The sequence below is a fragment of the Heteronotia binoei genome, chromosome 5 (assembly GCF_032191835.1).
Source record: "Heteronotia binoei isolate CCM8104 ecotype False Entrance Well chromosome 5, APGP_CSIRO_Hbin_v1, whole genome shotgun sequence".
Lineage (NCBI taxonomy): Eukaryota > Metazoa > Chordata > Lepidosauria > Squamata > Gekkonidae > Heteronotia > Heteronotia binoei.
Genome location: NC_083227.1, coordinates 126,944,787 through 126,962,535, shown reverse-complemented (window position 1 = coordinate 126,962,535; position 17,749 = coordinate 126,944,787). Strand labels below are relative to the sequence as shown.

General features: G+C 41.6%; 1 protein-coding gene across 2 annotated transcripts in view; it reads right to left on the bottom strand.

Moving 5' to 3' along the window:
* Positions 1–10,376, bottom strand: part of MGAT4B (alpha-1,3-mannosyl-glycoprotein 4-beta-N-acetylglucosaminyltransferase B) — a 166,113-nt gene extending 155,737 nt beyond the window's left edge. The window contains exon 1 of one of the 2 annotated variants that reach the window (XM_060240343.1): positions 9,975–10,376. In XM_060240343.1, the coding sequence (XP_060096326.1) occupies positions 9,975–10,071 (97 nt within the window). In that variant the 5' untranslated portion in view covers positions 10,072–10,376. The remainder of the gene's footprint in view (positions 1–9,974) is intronic. The other variant, XM_060240342.1, reaches the window with a different exon arrangement.
* Positions 10,377–17,749: the final 7,373 nt, after the last annotated feature.

Sequence of the window (17,749 nt, the reverse complement as noted above, 5' to 3'; positions counted from 1 at the left end):
ACCAAGCATCACCCATACCAAAAGCCCACCTAAAAAGCCTCATCTCACACCATCTCCTGAAGACCCATGTTAAGTTTCTCTCTCAACATTTTCCTGATCTTGTCAGTATAGGCAACACACAAGTATTATTCAAATATTACAAACAAAATGTTTTCGATTTATGATAGAACCAAGGCTGGTACAACAAGTATGGTCTAACATACTTTTCACCATCCCTCCCACCAAGTCTGAATTGCAATTTTTTTTCTAAGAGAATTCCTAGCTTTATTTCAGGAGAGAAAGGAAGAGTTTGGGGTTATAAAAGTTATGTTTACATTTGAAAGCCCTGAAAATGAAGCCCATTTTTAAAAAGACCGTTATAAATTTTAACTGTAAGGTTCTGGCTGCATTGATGTGTTTCATTTCAGGGGTGTCGAACTCATTTATTATGAGGGCCAGATCTGACAAATGAGACCTTTTTGGGCTAAGCCATGTCAGGCCAGGCCATGTGCACACTTATTTAAGATTAGGTAGCAGAGATATAAACTTTATAAAGGACGCAAACACAATTAAAAGTTGTTTTTTTTAAAACATTAGCCCTTGTTGGTCTTAAAGGTGCTTTCTTTGTATCTCTCCCATGGGATCCAGCGAACCGGGCAAAGGAAGCTCTGGTTCTTTCCTTTCTTCCCTAGGGGACCAGGAGGGGCAGGAGCCTCAGCCAATAGAAGGAAGAGATGCTTGGCTCAGTAGCTCTGCTGTGCGATTGAGAGAACCTGGCAAAGCAAGCTCTGCCTCCTTCCCCCCTTCCTCCCCAAGGGAGGAACCTCAGCCAATGGAGAAAATAAAGTCTCTGCTCTAGCTGCTGTGTGATTGAGCAAGCCTTGGAAAGCAAGCTGTTATGCAGAAGGACTCGAGAGAGAGGGAGAAGGAAGCAGAAGACAGCCAGTTGCTCGGGGGCCTGATAGGAGTCCTCCAAGGGTCTGATTTGGCCCCCAGGCTGCATGTTTGACACGCCTGTACTAGGGTTAAGTAAAAATGTGCTGGAAGGAATCTACTTCTCTCACACACACACACCTTAAGGCCAACTACAATTCATTTAAGTTATCCAGACCCAACTCAGGTTTCCCACAATCACACAGCAGCTGTGGAGAATGGTATTTAAAAATAACGAAGAGCCAAAATGGGCTTGGAATACCTCCATGGGGTGAGGAAGGGCTTCTGCACTGAAACAGTGCTGTGGGGGAATTATGTCCCTGTTTTTGCTGCTCCACATGCATAGAATACTCCACAGGAACCAGCAAAAATGGGGAAATAACTTCTCCTGATCTGTTTTTTTGTGGGAAAACAGCTTGGGGGGAAGGCAGGAGCCCTTCCTCCCCCCCCCCCCCCAGGGTGGCATTCCATCTGCTTTATTTTTTAAAAGCCATTTCCTGCAGCTGCTGTTTGGTTGTGGGGAACCTGAGCTGTGTCTGGGGAACTCAGACCCAGACCAATTTTGCACTAGACCTTTAATTCTGGTTTAGCCCTGTCGCCAAAATGACATTCTACACTAGAATCAGAGAAACCAACTCTATGACTCTATGATTCTATTATTTTAGTGTAGAATGTCATCTTGGGGACAGGGCTAAACCAGAATTAAAAGTCTAGTGCAAAATTGGTCCCAATTTGTGAAAACCTCTGATTGTATAGTTTTGCTCTAATTCCACCCTATCTGTTCTCATGCAGATATCAGACGTTTAGGACCCTGGTTATTTGTAGAGGGACTAATTCTGGTCAAAATCAACATTTTTTAAAGAGGCAAATGTAATTTTTTTTTTTTACTGAATAGGTAAAGGTAGTCCCTTGTGCAAACACCAACTCTGAGGTGACGTTGCTTTCACGTTTTCACAGCAGACTTTTTACGAGGTGGTTTGCCATTGCCTTCCCAAGTCATCTACACTTTCCCCACAGCAAGCTGGGTACTCATTTTATCGACCTCAGAAGGATGGAAGGCTGAGTCAACCTGGAGCCAGCTACCTGAACCCAACTTCCGCCGGGATCGAACTCAGGTCGTCAGCATGGAGCTCAGACTGCAGTACTGCAGCTTTACCACTCTGTGCCACTGAATAGCTCAGAATAAAAGCAACTTTAGACCAATTTCATTACTTGACAATGACTACAAAATATATGCTAGGATACTAGCAGAACGACTCAAACAGCATTTGAACAATTTTGTTAAAGAGGAACAAGCAGGATTTCTTCCCAGAAGACAAATTAGAGATAATATTAGAACTGTCATAGATATTGTTGAATATTATGAGAAGCATCCTGAAAAAGAAGTGGCATTATTCTTTGCAGATGCAGAGAAGGCCTTTGATAATGTGAATTGGGACTTTGTTTGCAGTGATGGAGAAATTAGGATTTGGAAAAGCTTTTATAAGAATGGCTAAGGCGATATATACTGAGCAACAAGCAAGACTCTGTATAAATGCAGATTTGATGGAGAAAATGATAATCAGCAAAGGTACAAGGCAAGGTTGCCCTCTATCTCCATTGATATTCATAATGACGCTAGAGATATTGCTTATGCAAATACAAGAAGATAGAATAGAGGGGCTGAGACTGAAGGGTTTTTCTTATAAATACAGAGCGTTTGCTGATGATGTAATGTTTATTTATGAAAATCCTCTATCTGTGACACCATTGCTGCTTCATAAAATTCAAGACTATGGAGAATTGGCAGGCTTCTATATAAATAAAGAAAAATCGAAAATTTTGTGTAAAAATATGACCAAGAGTCAACAGGAAGAACTGCAAAGAGTAACAGAGAGTGAAGTTGCCCCAAAATGATCATGAAAAGTTGATTTCAAGGATTTATAAATTACTATTGAAGTGATCAACAGAAGACGAAGCAGTTAAATCTCAAATGATAAAATGGGCAATTAATTTTAATAAAGAAATTCAAATGGAATCTTGGGAATATTTATGGAAGAACTCTATGAAGATTTCGACATGTTATAACATTAAAGAAAACTGTTATAAAATGCTGTATAGATGGTACATGACACCTAAGAAACTGGCAAAAATGAATAATCAGGTGTCAGACAGATGCTGGAAATGTAAAAAACATGAAGGCTCTTTCTACCATATGTGGTGGACTTGTGAAAAAGAAAAACAATTTTGGCAAATGATTTAGAAAGAGATGTCAAACATTTTAGGTTATGACATTAAGAGGTCTCCAGACTCTTTTTTGTTGGGATTACAAATGGAAAGTTTTCCAAAACAAGATAGAACGATGGTGTGGTATCTGCTTTCAGCTGCAAGGACATTGTATGCGCAGCTATGGAAGAAAAACAAAATACCAGAAAAATGGGACTGGATTTTAAAAGTTTTGTCATGGAGTGAAATGGATAAACTTACAAGAATCTTAAAAGACTATGATTTGGAGAAGTTTAGGAAGGAATGGGAGAAATTTCAAAACTATGTTGAAAAACAATGGAAAATAAGGGGACACTTAGTGATTTCTGATAAAAGCTGAAGGAGGTGGAATAATGGACTAGAATTTATAAAGGGAAAATGTTTTCTTATTGAAAAATGAAGATGAATTTATAGAGTTAACTTTTCTTATTTTACATTTTTATTTCTTCCTTATTGATATAAGGTTCTAAAATGGGGATTCTTGATTTGTTAAGTTACCTTGTTTCTTTTTTCTTTAATTTTAAAACACTGGTGGGGGTCAAGAAAAAGGGAGGGAGAAGGGGGGGGGAAGCGATGTATTGTTTTTATTTTGTATTATTTTAAAATTTCTTACAGATTTCTATAACAATATATTACTAATTAATAAAATTGTTTAAAACAAGAATAGAAGCAACTTGTCTGCCAGCTTTAGTTTGGCATCTTCCATATATATTAAGACAATATAAAATTGTTTTAATTATATCCAGTTAAAAATGTACCAGTTATGATTTATTGCATTTGTGGTCCCCAATGAAGGACTGCACATATAAGCTCTCTCCTTTCTGCAGTATACTAAATGTAATACAGTATGCAGTCAAGGTGAGAACAGTGCTCACAAATGTTTTTTAAAAGAAAAGATGTGAAAGATTTACAACTTAAGAGAATAAACAATCCTTCTACTTTGCTATATAAAGTAGAATTAAAAGGTGACAATTAAAAAGAACCTGCAGGGAAAAAAATACTTAAGAACTTAAGAACATAAGAGAAGCCATGTTGGATCAGGCCAATGGCCCATCCAGTCCAACACTCTGTGTCACACAGTGGCCAAATATATACACACACACACACACACACACACACTGTGGCTAATAGCCACTGATGGACCTGTGCTCCATATTTTTATCCAATTCCCTCTTGAAGCTGGCTATGCTTGTAGCCGCCACCACCTCCTGTGGCAGTGAATTCCACATGTTAATCACCCTTTGGGTGAAGAAGTACTTCCTTTTATCCATTTCAACCCGACTGCTCAGCAATTTCATCGAATGCCCACGAGTTCTTGTATTGTGAGAAAGGGAGAAAAGTACTTCTTTCTCTACTTTCTCCATCCCATGCATTATCTTGTAAACCTCTATCATGTCACCCTGCAGTCGACGTTTCTCCAAGCTAAAGAGCCCCAAGCATTTCAACCTTGAGATGAGATGAGATGAGCCATGTTGGATCAGGCCAGTGGCCCACCCAGTCCAACACTCTGTGTCACACAGTGGCCAAAAAACCCAGGTGCCATCAGGAGGTCCATCAGTGGGGCCAGGACACTAGAAGCCCTCCCACTGTTACCCCTCCCAAGCACCAAAATACAGAGCATCACTTGCCCCAGACAGAGAGTTCCATCTATACCCTGTGACTAATAGCCATTGATGGACCTCTGCTCCAGATGTTTATCCAATCCCCTCATGAAGCTGGCTATGTTTATAGCCGCCGCCACCTCTTTCTTCATAGGAAAAGTGTTCCAACCCTTTAATCATTCTAGTTGCCCTTTTCTGCACTTTTTCCAATGCTATAATATCCTTTTTGAGGTGCGGTGATCAGAACTGCACACAGTACTCCAAATGAGACCGCACCATCGATTTATACAGGGGCATTATGATACTGGCTGATTTGTTATCAATTCCCTTCCTAATAATTCCCAGCATGGCATTGGCCTTTTTTATTGCAATCACACACTGTCTTGACATTTTCAGTGAGTTATCTACCATGACCCCAAGATCTCTCTCTTGGTCAGTCTCTGCCAGTTCACACCCCATCAACTTGTATTTGTAGCTGGGATTCTTGGCCCCAATGTGCATTACTTTTTTTTAATCTAGAACTTTTTGCAAAATGTGTCACATTCTGTTGTTATTTTTATATTGTGTACTTATTTATAATTATTTTTATTTATTTTTAATAAAAACAATTTATTACCTCTTTCAGTTATTCCATATGTTTGCATCTACTGGGCAAAAATAATGACAAGGCAGGTCATATGTAACACTTTAATGAATGGAATCTAAACAGAAATATCTACTATTATAAATTTCTGCACCAATCTCAGTTTCTAAATCTCTTTATCTGAAGCTCTGAAGGGATATAGTTTTAATGGAATTTAAACCACAGTTGAGAGAACCTTTTAGTTGATGAGTAATGCAGGGAAATCAAGTAACCATCACAAAGCCAAAACCCATTATACAGCAATAACAAAGACACACTGTTTAAATGGGTTGGGGGAAGTAAAGAAGCCTCCAGACAGATGGATGATGTGGCCCTAATGACTTCTAAAGTGCAGAAACTAGCAGCGAAAGGAAAGACACTACGTTAATAAAGAGGCTAAACAGTGTGCAAAGAAACGTATCCATTAACTTTCAGATGAATACCAACAGTCAGAAATAACTGTTTCTTTAAGGAGCTGTGTGCCAGGACCATTTCACAAAATCTAGCAAACCTGTCCCAACCTCAGTCCCCAAAGCAGCATTCCCAGCGCAGTTCTGAAAATATTTGGGAATACCATTGTCCTGTTATTAAGCAATACTGTGACTGTATAAAGCTCCACCAAAGAGGCAAAACTAGGGGCCAAAACTCACTGTACAACTGGCTCTGTCACAAAGATAATATGCTGTTGGCTGAATGGTGGATTCATTTTCTCCAGCCAATGGCTCTGGTTAACATTTATGTAGTCTTCTAACTGCCCCTTTCCTCTCATTAATTCTTTTGTAAGTATATACTTGAGAAATAAATTAATTAACATAGATAATTTTTATCAACAACTGTGGATATGAATTCCCTGTTGAAAAGAGGGGCCACAGTTGTTACCAGGTTAAAAATGTGCATGCACACATCAACCTTCCATCATATTTAAACCAGGGCTGGCTTCAGGGCTTCTGGCATCCAAGGTGAGGCTCAGCCCCTCCCCCACCCACACCCTTTCTCCTTCCACTGTCACCCCCGGCGAGGGTGAGCACCACGGTTGAAGTGCAGTTCCTGTGCCTCAGCGTGCATGTGACACCTGACCACTGTTGCTCAGCCTCCTGGGTCTATGCTTCCGGAAGATTCCTGAATCAGCGCCCCCCCCCAGGGCCGCTCCCTAGGTAGCCACCTAGGGCTGCCTAATGAACAGGTTGGCCATGATTTAAACCTACAAAATCCAAAACTTCTTGTAAAGGTAGCAGAGGCTGAGGCCTCTTTATGAAACAAGGAAACATTTTGAAGCAGTGAGTGAAGATCCTAATCCTGAAGAGGCCATTATCCTATGACTTTATAATCTACCCGTCATTCTACAGGGCACCTACACTTCAAGAGCATAACATTCAGCTGTATAACAGTTTTCCCTTGTCCCACATTACTTCATTCCTCCTGTGCATGCTGATTCTACAGATAGGTCAGTAACTATGAAACAGATGTCTTACATTGGTAAAAATGTCATGAATGGCCACAAGTTTGCCCCCTCCCACTAATGTAAGGATCCCTGGTAAATGAGCACTGGAATTCAGAATTACAAGCAAAAATAACAAAACATGGTACTTTTTTTTTTTAATTGTAGCAGCTAAATGGACTTTAGGATTATATGTAAATGTCAGAGATCTAACCAGGGATTATTTGTGCTAAATACCATCATCTAATTCAGCCCATGTCCTCTCTCACCAGGTCCCCACTGACTTTTCCCACTCTATGTGATGGCCTGAACAACACTGCTCCTGATGGTCCTTGGCAATGCGGCTGCATGCAACCCATGACACTTTGCCAGCAATTAAAGCTTCATAGTCAGATCCATAAACCTCCTGATTCAGATCCCTGGCCATGGGTTGTGACAGCACAACAGGGCCGCAGCCCCAGCTGGCAGTTCCTGCCCCTCTCCTTTGCTGGCACAGCAGTGCATAGCATTAGGCAGAAACTCTGGAAACAAAATGAAGCAATTCTCTTAAGAGACGCATGTGCCTGCTGACAAGACTGAAGCCTTAACAATTCAAGTGCAGTGGCCTACAGATCCCATTGTATCAGCCAACTGTGCTATTATAATGATGTCTAGTTCAGTATCACAAAGTGCAGCTGTATTCTAGGCCCCTGTACACAGGGACAGTTAGTCTGAGGATTAAACTACCTTTTTTTATCTAGTCAAAAAATGTCAAAAAAAATCCACAAAATATTGCAATTAATGGTATGAGCATCATTTTTCCCTTGCAACTGTGCAACTATAATTTCGCAACATGGAGGATTTCTTCAACAATGAGAAACTAAAGCACAGCATAAATTGAATCAACTTTGCTATCAAATTAAATTATAGAGGAAATACCATTCCAATTGTATAATTCAACTATTTAGTCAGTTGAGTTAAAAATCCTACTATAATATCTTGCAGCTATCTCCTCTCTGTGGGGTTGAAAAGCAGCAAAATCCTCTCCATGATTGCAGGACACATTTGCCCTAAGAAAGCAATCATGCTTTAGGCATCCTCAAGGCTAGAACAATTCTGTCAGCTCCAGAGAGAAACAAGGAAACATTTGCCAACTTCCTTCATTAAATAATTGTTGAGGATAATAGCGTGCACAGGAGTTTAAAAACTGGGAAGTAAAAATAGTTTAACTCCATTTATTAGGAATACTTAGACTATTCAGCCTGCTTAGAGACAAACAGTTGAGAATTGACCTAACAGAAGGGAGGTAAAGCAAGCCCAGAAAGGGGTAAGGTTAAAAGAAGTCCAATTCCCATCAAGAATGTACAGAATGGTGGGCAGATCTATAGATTGATTACATTATTGAGTGTTTACCAGATACAGACATTTGCTTTCAATGCAATTAAGCAACATCTAAAACAAACCCTTGCCTGCTCCAAGCATCAATCCATTAATAACTTGGGTTCTTCATGACCTAGGCTTTCCTTCAACAGTGTGGCTGTCTGCACCAATGAATTATGAACAGTTATTAGGTACTGACTGACAGCCCTAGTAGCCAATGGCAATCTACTATTTTTCCTTTAAAAAAAAATGCTCATGTCTCTGAACTTAACACTAGTTTACAGGTTACAAGAATTAATCTCAGTGCTAACTGTAATTTTTTCTACACAGAGAAATAAACCTTGTATATATATATTGATGGTGACTGATTGCATTTTCCAGTGAATACACTGACTGGGCAGCCACAACCCTTTATGTTTTATAAAACATGTATTTTTTTAAATGGAGATTAATTCCTACCTATGAAAAAGCAAGACATGAAATGATCCTGAAAGCAGAAAAATATAATGTGTGATTTGTAATGCAAGTGTTTTTCACATTCACAAATTTACATGTCAGAAATTTAGCTGCCAGATGTATCAATTACCTTGTATGCACCTGAAGTAAAAAGGACACCCAAACCATTATCCACACATTAGCTTTTTTTTTTTAAAGGATCATTTTTCAGGTCTAGAAAATTAATGTGGGAAGCAGCTCTCTGGCACTTTATAATACATCAGAAACATGGTTCCTACTTTTTCCTGCATACCTCTCTGTATGTCACTGCTTTACTACGGCAGTGTATGGATAGGTGTGAACAATTTTTCAAATTGCTTTATGGAGGCTAATGCCCAGATTTAAAAGTATTTAAAACACACATAATCAATGAGGAAGATACTCTGAGTAAACATTATAGTGAGACCTCAGGTGTCTATAAAAAGAGAGAAAAGTAGTAACACCACCGATTGATTTTATAAGCACATGATCACCAAATAAAATCTAGCAAAAACAATAGTCACTGCTAGTAGAAATACACTGTCCAGCTAATCCAATGTCCTCTGACAACATCACATTACCTGTGAGTACAAGAGCACAAGGGCAAGGCTGGAGAACTCTATTCCTATTTTGCTCACTTTGAACAGTGTATAAAGTTCAGTGACATCCTGAGCATGAAGGCTCCATGGACACTTCTACTAAGGCCAAAGCAAAAGTTAACAGGGCTGCTGCACACAAAAGAAGCATACATGGATAACATTAGTGCTCCCCATTGGGAAAAGACTAACATTAATAAGATGGACATTACCAAGGAGAGAAGGATGAAAAAGGCAGCTATCAGTTTCAGAGAGAACCAAAAGCCACCTTGTACTATACATTCCGCTTGTAGTACTTCCACAAATTTGAGGGAGGGAGAAGAAAATGGGCGGGGGGGGCCTCTGATCACCACTTTCTACAGTAAAGGAGCACAACATACTGCATAAATAAGCAGATACATGCACCCCTCCATGAATAAACAAATTTTAGCTTGAAGAAGACTGCAGTATGGGAGAAGAGAAAGACTGGAATAGGAGTAAGCTCTAAGTGCCTAGAGATTTGGGACAGGATTTTACGTTGGTGGTAGCAAAAGGGATGGGGGTTAGCGCGCAGCGCAACCTTCAAGTTCGGGAGAGGGCCCCGCTCCTCATTCAAGAAGCCTACGAGGGCATTCTGGGACCCTCGCGAGATGTTTCCGATTCCCCTCTGGCGGCTGCCTACCCCTAACTCCGGCCAAGCGCAGTGCGCAAGGCGAGCGCGCTCCTCCTTTCCTCTACGGGCTCCTTACCTTTGTGCCCGCCGAAGGCCCCGTACCAGGAGAGCGAAAAGAGCGCGCAGAGGCAACCGAGCAGCAGCGTGAGGAAGGTGCCATTGCGGAGCCTCATGTCCTTCGTCTCCTCGGCGATAGCTGCGGCTGGGGAGGCCGCATGTCCCGGGCGCTACGCGGCGGCCTCAGCCTCCCGGGCCCCGGCGAAGAGTGGAGGCGGCGGCAGGGGCTGCCAGTCCCCAGGCGGGCGAGAGGGAGTCACCGCCGCCCCCGCCTCCTCCTCCTCCTTCTGCGCCTCCGCCCGCTGCCCTCATGCACTGGCCGCGCCCCACCGGGCCGCCGGCTCCAGCGGGCAGCGAAGGCTGCTCCCACAGCCGCCTGCCTTTCCCCGGGCCTGGAGCACAGAGGGGGCTGCTAAGGAAGGGAAGGGGCGGAGATGGCACCGCCGTATTAAAGGAGCCGCGCGCGCGCCTCGAGCCACTTCGCTTGCCCGCCTGGGCGCCGCCAAGAACCGCCAGTGTGCAAGGACGTGCATGGCGACAGACACGTGCAAGCGGGCGCGCAGCGGGCGTGTGTGACAGCCAGGGGACGAGGACGTGAGGAAGAGTGGCAGACGCTTTCTGGGAGGGTGTGCCAGGAAAATATCGCGCCAAAGGAGCAGGAGCGGGTGTGGTGCCTAAGGAATAGGAGCCCCGAGTGCCAGCACAGAGTGCAGTGCAAGCAAAACCTCCTCAAACGACGAACAGTGAAGAGAAAACCTCGCCTCACAGACTGAATGGTTGTTCCCACCATCTTCGGACACCTACTTATGGTTGCCAACTCCGGGATGGGAAATGCCTGGAGATTTGGTGGCGGGGACCTTTACAGAGCATAATGCCACAGAGTCCCCCCTCTAAAGCAACAGTTTTCACCTGGGGAACTGATCTGTGTAGTCCGCAGATCAGTTGTAATTCTGGGATTCCAAGCCCACCTGAAGGTTGGCAACCTTGATGGCCCCTCAAAAGCAGTCTTGAAATATCATCCACCTCCGTGATCACAGTTTTAGTCTCCAACCTGCTTCACACATACACATTTTCTTCATTTGATGCCTGTAACATTGTGAATGTAACATTCCGTATATACGGTATTACAGATCTTAAATGCAATAAGAACATAAGAGAAGCCATGTTGGTTCAGGCCATTCGCGAATGAAGATTTAAGAAGGGTGCAGTAGTCCACGTCTGCTGCAGGCTCGCTGGTGGCTGACAAGACCAATGCGGGATAGGCAGATCCGGCCACAGTGGCTGCAGGGAAAAGTCTGATTTGGGGTTGGTGCTGTAGCAGTGCGATTCTTCCTCAATCTCCTTTTGTCCTCAAGACCAGCTATGCGTGCGTTCTCAAAGGAAGAGACAGCCTGGTGGATGGTGTGTCTCCATGCTTTGCGATCTGAGGCTAGGTCAGACCACTGGTGATGGTTGATGTGACAGGTGCCAAGGGATTTCTTCAAGGAGTCCTTGTACACACGCACACACACACTGTACTTTTGAAAATACTCATTTCATAGTTTCAGTGGTAAGTGACAGATGAATTAAGTAATATAGATGAAGATGTGGCAGGAGACTTCCACCAGTCTTTTTCTGGAGCAGCCTTCACACACCACATGACAGGGTGGTTACCTGAGGCCTTCAGTTGTCATCATGGGTTTAATTCAGTCCAAGACTCAAAACCTGTATTAAACTTTATTCTACCCCCATCCCATGGGACCACTACCAAACACAGAATAATGTTTGAACTGGTCCTGAACTTTCCTGTAGTAGAGGGATTTCTTTCACATGAGGACTGACATGCTTATATAGCACTCAGTAGCACATGCCTCATCCTTTGATGATGCAGAGCACAACAAATGCAAAGCAAAACTCAGATACAAGTCTTCTGAGATTTCCTAAAATACAACCCTTTGAAATTAAAGGAGGCAGTTCAAAGTGAGGCAAAAGACTCTGCCTGCAATGTGGGAAAATTGCTGCCAGTCAGAGTAGACATGACTGGGCTGGATGGCCTGACTCAGTATTTACATATTTACTTCATTTATAGCCCACTTTTCTCCCCAAGGGGAACCCAAAATGGCTTAAACCTTCTTCCTCTCCTCCATTTTATTCTCACAACAACCCTGTGAGGTAGGTTAGGTTGAGTGAGTATGACTGGCACAAGCTCACCCAGTGAACTTCCATGACACACATGGGGATTTAAATCCCCATCTCCCAAATACTAGTCCTACACTCTAACCACTACACCACACTGGTTCTCAGTATAAGGCAGCTTCATGTGTTTATGTGGTTTGAATATTGCAATTCCCAATTATTTTATTTGTAAGCAGCTTTGGTGACTTCTATGTGGGAAAAAACAGGTAAAAATTCAAAATGAATAATTTGATGCTGAAGGGATGTTTTTTCAAATACTGTGTTTTTTACATAGAAAGCAGGTAGAAAAAATTGAACTGGCAGCTTAAAGCACTTACTTGTGTGTATTTCATGCCACATGAGCACACTGGGAAGTCGTATCTGGCGGTGTCTTCACAGCATGTACCAGCTTTATTTACACACAGCAAACCACATACATTTGCCATACCCAGGTTTCACATCTATGCAATTGTCACACACATTAAAGAACTTCACTTTTCCCCCTTGCAAAGTAGGGCTTTCTGATTAAGAATAATGTGGCAACTAAAGTGGACCCTTGTCTCACGAAAAAATTAAAGAGTATTGTGGTCCCTTAAAAAGCATTTATTGTGGCATAAGATTATTGAGCAAGATTTTTTTTTGCAGACACAAAGAAGTATTGCATTCAGTTCATAGAAATGCATATACAGAAGGCTAGAAACAGCAAAAGAATGAGACCAGCATTACAAAGATAGCCCCAGTTTCCTAGGAATTTCAGTGGGGCAGGCATGTTAGTCCATTGCAGCTAAATTAAACTGGTGTCCAGTGGCACTTTAAAGATTAACTGTAATCTATCATAAGCATTTGTGAGTCACAGTTCAACCAAACAGGTAAATGATGTGTACATTCATTTGACAGATACATCTATACTCCAAGTTACAAATAAAGAAGAGGAACAGAATGAATCTGAGCAGACTTCAGAGGATGGTGGAAGACAGGAGGGCCTGGCGAGACTTTGTCCATGGGGTCACAAAGAGTCGAACTTGACTATGCGACTGAACAACAACAACAAAACTAGTTTTTAGGGCATATGTATGAGACATTACAAATGCAAGATGTAGTCCAAAGTGTAATCAACCTACTTGGAGTGGGTGCAGGCTACTCCCAACTTTTGATTAATTGGCAAAGTAGGATGAACATGCAGTAAGGTAAAATACTTTGGGCATTTTTTTCTACAGAATTATTTTAATTCTCTTTCTTCATACAATCCAGTTAGATGGCAATGCCTACCACTCTTTCTTTTTTAGTTTTGTGTGTATGTGTGTGTGCGTGTACCTGAAAGTCATGATAACTTCTGGCAACCCTTAGTGGGGCTTGGACATTTCAGAGAGGTTGCTTGATATTGCCTGCCTCTGTGCCACAGCCCTGGTATTCCTTGGAGGTACTCCCTTCCAAGTACTTGCCAAGGCCTGTTCAAGATCTGACAAGATTGGTTTTGCCTGGGCTATCAAAAATACCAAAAGTACCAAAAATACTTTGGGCATTTCAGCAATGAAGTAAACACCAGGAATAGCTCTAACATGTTTCCTCAAGGAACTTTGTTGTGCCTTAGAATATGAAATACAGTGTAGCCTAGAGTGCTGTATGAAGGCACATGATATAGTAATTTTGCTGAAGCTGTATATGTTCAGTGTCTGGAAAGGACACCTTTTGGGTGTCTGAATTCCATGAAAAAGTAGGTTGGGATACATGATGTAATGGTTAAGAGTGCCAGAGTAGGATCTGGGAAATTCAGGTTCAAACTTCAAATCCCTGCTCTGCCATGGAAGCTTGCTGGGTGACCTTAAAAAGGTAAAGGTGTGCAAGCACCAGTCGTTTCCAACTCTGGAGTGATGTTGCTTTCACAACATTTTCACGGCAGACTTTTTACAGGGTGGTTTGCCATTGCCTTAAAAGCCTGTTAACAATTGGCTGAAATAAGCATTCCTTCTGACACTGGATAGAGTTTGCATAAGTGAAGGAAAAGTACGCAGTTATTTTCTGGTAGTTTCACTTGGGAGATTGTATCCTGAGCAATTTATCAAGGTTATTTATGTCAATACTATGGATAAATAGCGTTAGTGTGTAAGTGGTAGAAATTGGGTTGTTCTCAGTTCGTACATACTCTGTCTCACTCTGTTGGAACTTTATGGTGACCAATATCTTAAGTTTTCTAGATTCTTGTCATCCTGCTAAATATGAAACAGGTACAGCTCCAAGAATGGCTTCATTATATGCTGTGTTGTGATCTGGGTTCCTGTATGGTAAATAGCATTTTCAGTGATGCTCAACTCCTTCCCTTCGCCTTTTCTCCCTCCCCTATTAATGAACATGTTTTGGCCAGGGCTCACTACTTTCAATTTGTTATTTGAAATCTGTGTTGTGCATACCGTTCCCTTCTTTCTGCCATAAGCCCCTGTCAGCAGATATCCTGGGAATCAAAGGCGTTTGGGAGGCCATAGTAAAGGGTGCCTAGGGCTACATAAAACTGCTTGTACACAGAACTGCACATCTTGTACACATTTTAACATGTTTATTTTGCAAAGGATAAGGCCACTGGAGGAGAAAAGAGCCTAATGGAAACTAAGGATGGAGTTATGCAAGAAAGCCCAAAATGAAAACAAACTTAGGATACTTGTAGGAAACATCCCATATCAGCAGTACAGTTCCAGCAAAGTGTGGATATGGACTGTGATGCCAAAGCAGGAATTATCATCATCTCATTTGAGTTCCTAAACAGGAAACATTTACAGAGAAGTTTTAATGTGTTTTTAAAAAAAATTTTCCCCAAAAAACAAAAAGTTCAGCACATAGATTTGTCTCCAGTGCCAGTATGCTGGAAAGCTTGAAGGGTATGAGGAGGATCCTTCCTTCTGGTATGCTTTGCCTTTCCTTTTAGAAAGAAAACAGACAACCATGGAGGAACAACATTTTGCATAAAATCTAGTCTAGAATATATGCCACCCAAATCCACCGAGATATGCATATATATACATGTATAATCACAATTATCTTGTAGACATCTCTACCCAGCCCAGAGTCATGTATTACAAGCTCCAGTCAAAATTAATTGTCCCAAACACACATTCTTCCAAGCCACAGTCACAAGCCAGTCAGTTTGAATTTTTGGCTTAGTTCAGACATGACACAAAATCAAGGTTCACTTTAATTAGAAATAGTTTCTGAAACCAGTATTCAGCTCACAGACAATTGTTCATTTTCTGGCTAGCCTCAACAAATGCTGGTTTCATTTTCTTCTCTCTATATATCCTCAGAGAGTGTTACCAAAGAACATGCCAGGTTAAGCCAGTATGTCTGCATTCAGACAACATGCAGAACTACAAGAGCATAAAAGAACCCTCCCGGATCAGACTAATGGTTCATTTAGTCCAGGGGTGGCCAAACTTGCTTAATGTAAGAGCCACATAGAATAAACATGAGATGCTTGAGAGCCACAAGGCATGAACATCAGATGTTTGAGAGCCGCAAGACAGGAAGGGAGGGAGGCAAATAGATGAGGGAGAGGTGGAAAGAAAGCAACTTTAATGTTATATGCATATTCCAAGTCATTTGCTGGTTTGGCTTGGAGAAGTTATTTAAAGAGAGAAATGCCTTCCCCAAGCCAACTGACAGGGCAGTGAGGGCTTTGAGAGCCACACAATATACGTGAAAGAGCCACACGTGACTCCCGAGCCACAGTTTGGCCACCCCTGATATAGTCTAACATCCTGTTTCTACAGTGGCCAATTAGTTGCCCTGAAAGGCTAACAAACTGGGCAGAGAGGCCAAAGTCTTACCCTGACATTCTCTCTTAGCACTGGTATTCAGAAATGTACTGCCTTGGGATGCAGAGTTTCCCTTTAGTCATTATGGCTAGCAGCCACTGATGGAGCTATCCTCCATTTATCTGTGTAATCTCATTTTAAAGCTATCTGTGCTCATGGCCATCATTATATCCATAATCAGTGAATTCCACAATTTAATTACTTGTTGAGTAAAGAAGTATTTTTTTCTGGCTGTCTATTGCCCATCAAGTTCATTGGCTGCCCCCAACTTGTAAAGGAAGAAAAAGTTATTGCAATCCACTTCTCTACCATTTGCATAATTTTATAAATCTATGTCATATCTTCCCTCAGTCATCATTTTTCTAAACTGAAAAGTCCCATATTCTGTAGCCTTTCCTCATGGGGAATGTGCTCCAATCCCATAATCATATTGGTTGCCCTCTTCTGTTATTTCTCCAGCTCTTCAATGTCCTTTTTAAGATATAGTGACCAGAACTGCACACAATATTCCAAATGAGGCGTCACCATAGATCACTATAGGAATGTTACAATGTTGTATATTTTATTTTCAGTTTCTTTCCTAATAATCTCTACCATGGAGTTTGCTTTTTTACACCCTGCTATGCTTGGAGGTGACACTTGTATCCACTAAACCATGAAGATCTCTTTTCCTCTCAGGTGTGGCTAGTTCTGACACCAGCAGAATTTTTTTGTTCTAGTGTTCATAATTTTATGCTTAACTTCATTGAACTTCATTTGCCACATTGTTGCCCACTTATGCAATTTAGAGAGATCCTCCTGTAGCTCTTCACAAATGCCTTGGTTTTCAGCATCCTGAATAATCTGGTGTAATCGGCAAACCTGGCCACTATACTGCTCACCCCCAGATCTTTGATGAACAAATTAAAATAGCACAAATTCCAATATTGTCCACTGCTTATTTTCCTCCATTGTGAGAACTGTCCTTTTATTTGTATTCTCTTCTTCTTATACTTTAACGAGGGTTTTTTTTATTCTTAAAGGGACTTGAGCTGATAAACCAATTTCAGATCACACTAACCACAGCCAGTAATTTAACTTAAGGTTTCTCCCAATGTCTGAACTAAGCACCCCACCCCAGCCCCTTCCGAGTGTTCTTCTTTCTCCAGTCACTCCTGTCAGTCAATAACAGTTACAACTCCAACCTGAAGTATTCTAGTGAAAAATAGCAACAAATAGAAGTTACACTGCTGCAGCCATCCCTCTTCTTTATTGCTGTGGTTCATTGATGTGCTGGAAACACGCACACAAATGTTCCTGTAAGCCTCTGGGGCCTTGCAATATGTTCTCCCTAAAGCCTGGTGAAGAATCCCCATGAATATTAGTACCACATTTTGGAAAGCACAGTTCCTGGCAAGAGATAAAATTACAGCGGAAGCTTCTGTCGTTTAACAGCTTCCTCAGGTTTTAGGTTGATACAGCTACGAAAAGGAGGTCAGGAACTCTGGTTCCATGAGAATGCTAAACTAAAAGAAGTAAAGCAAAAAGTATTTTCTGTTTATTTTCTTTTATTTTCATTTTATTATTTGCTGTTTGAGAACACAAGAGAAAATAAGTCTTGTGTCCAAATGTTCCATCTGAGCATCAGCTAAGCCAGTAGCACCATCTACTGTTCTTGCTATGGATTTTGTAGTGGGGAGAAAGAAGACAGATGTGTCCTCATTAGACCTTTCTAGAATGCCCCCACACCTCAAGACTCCCTGTTGCTAAGGGTAAAGTAGTCATAGCTTCAATACAGCATTAGGATCACTCTGTCCCTGTCTCTGAAAGAATACTGAAAGACTACTTTGATGCTTTG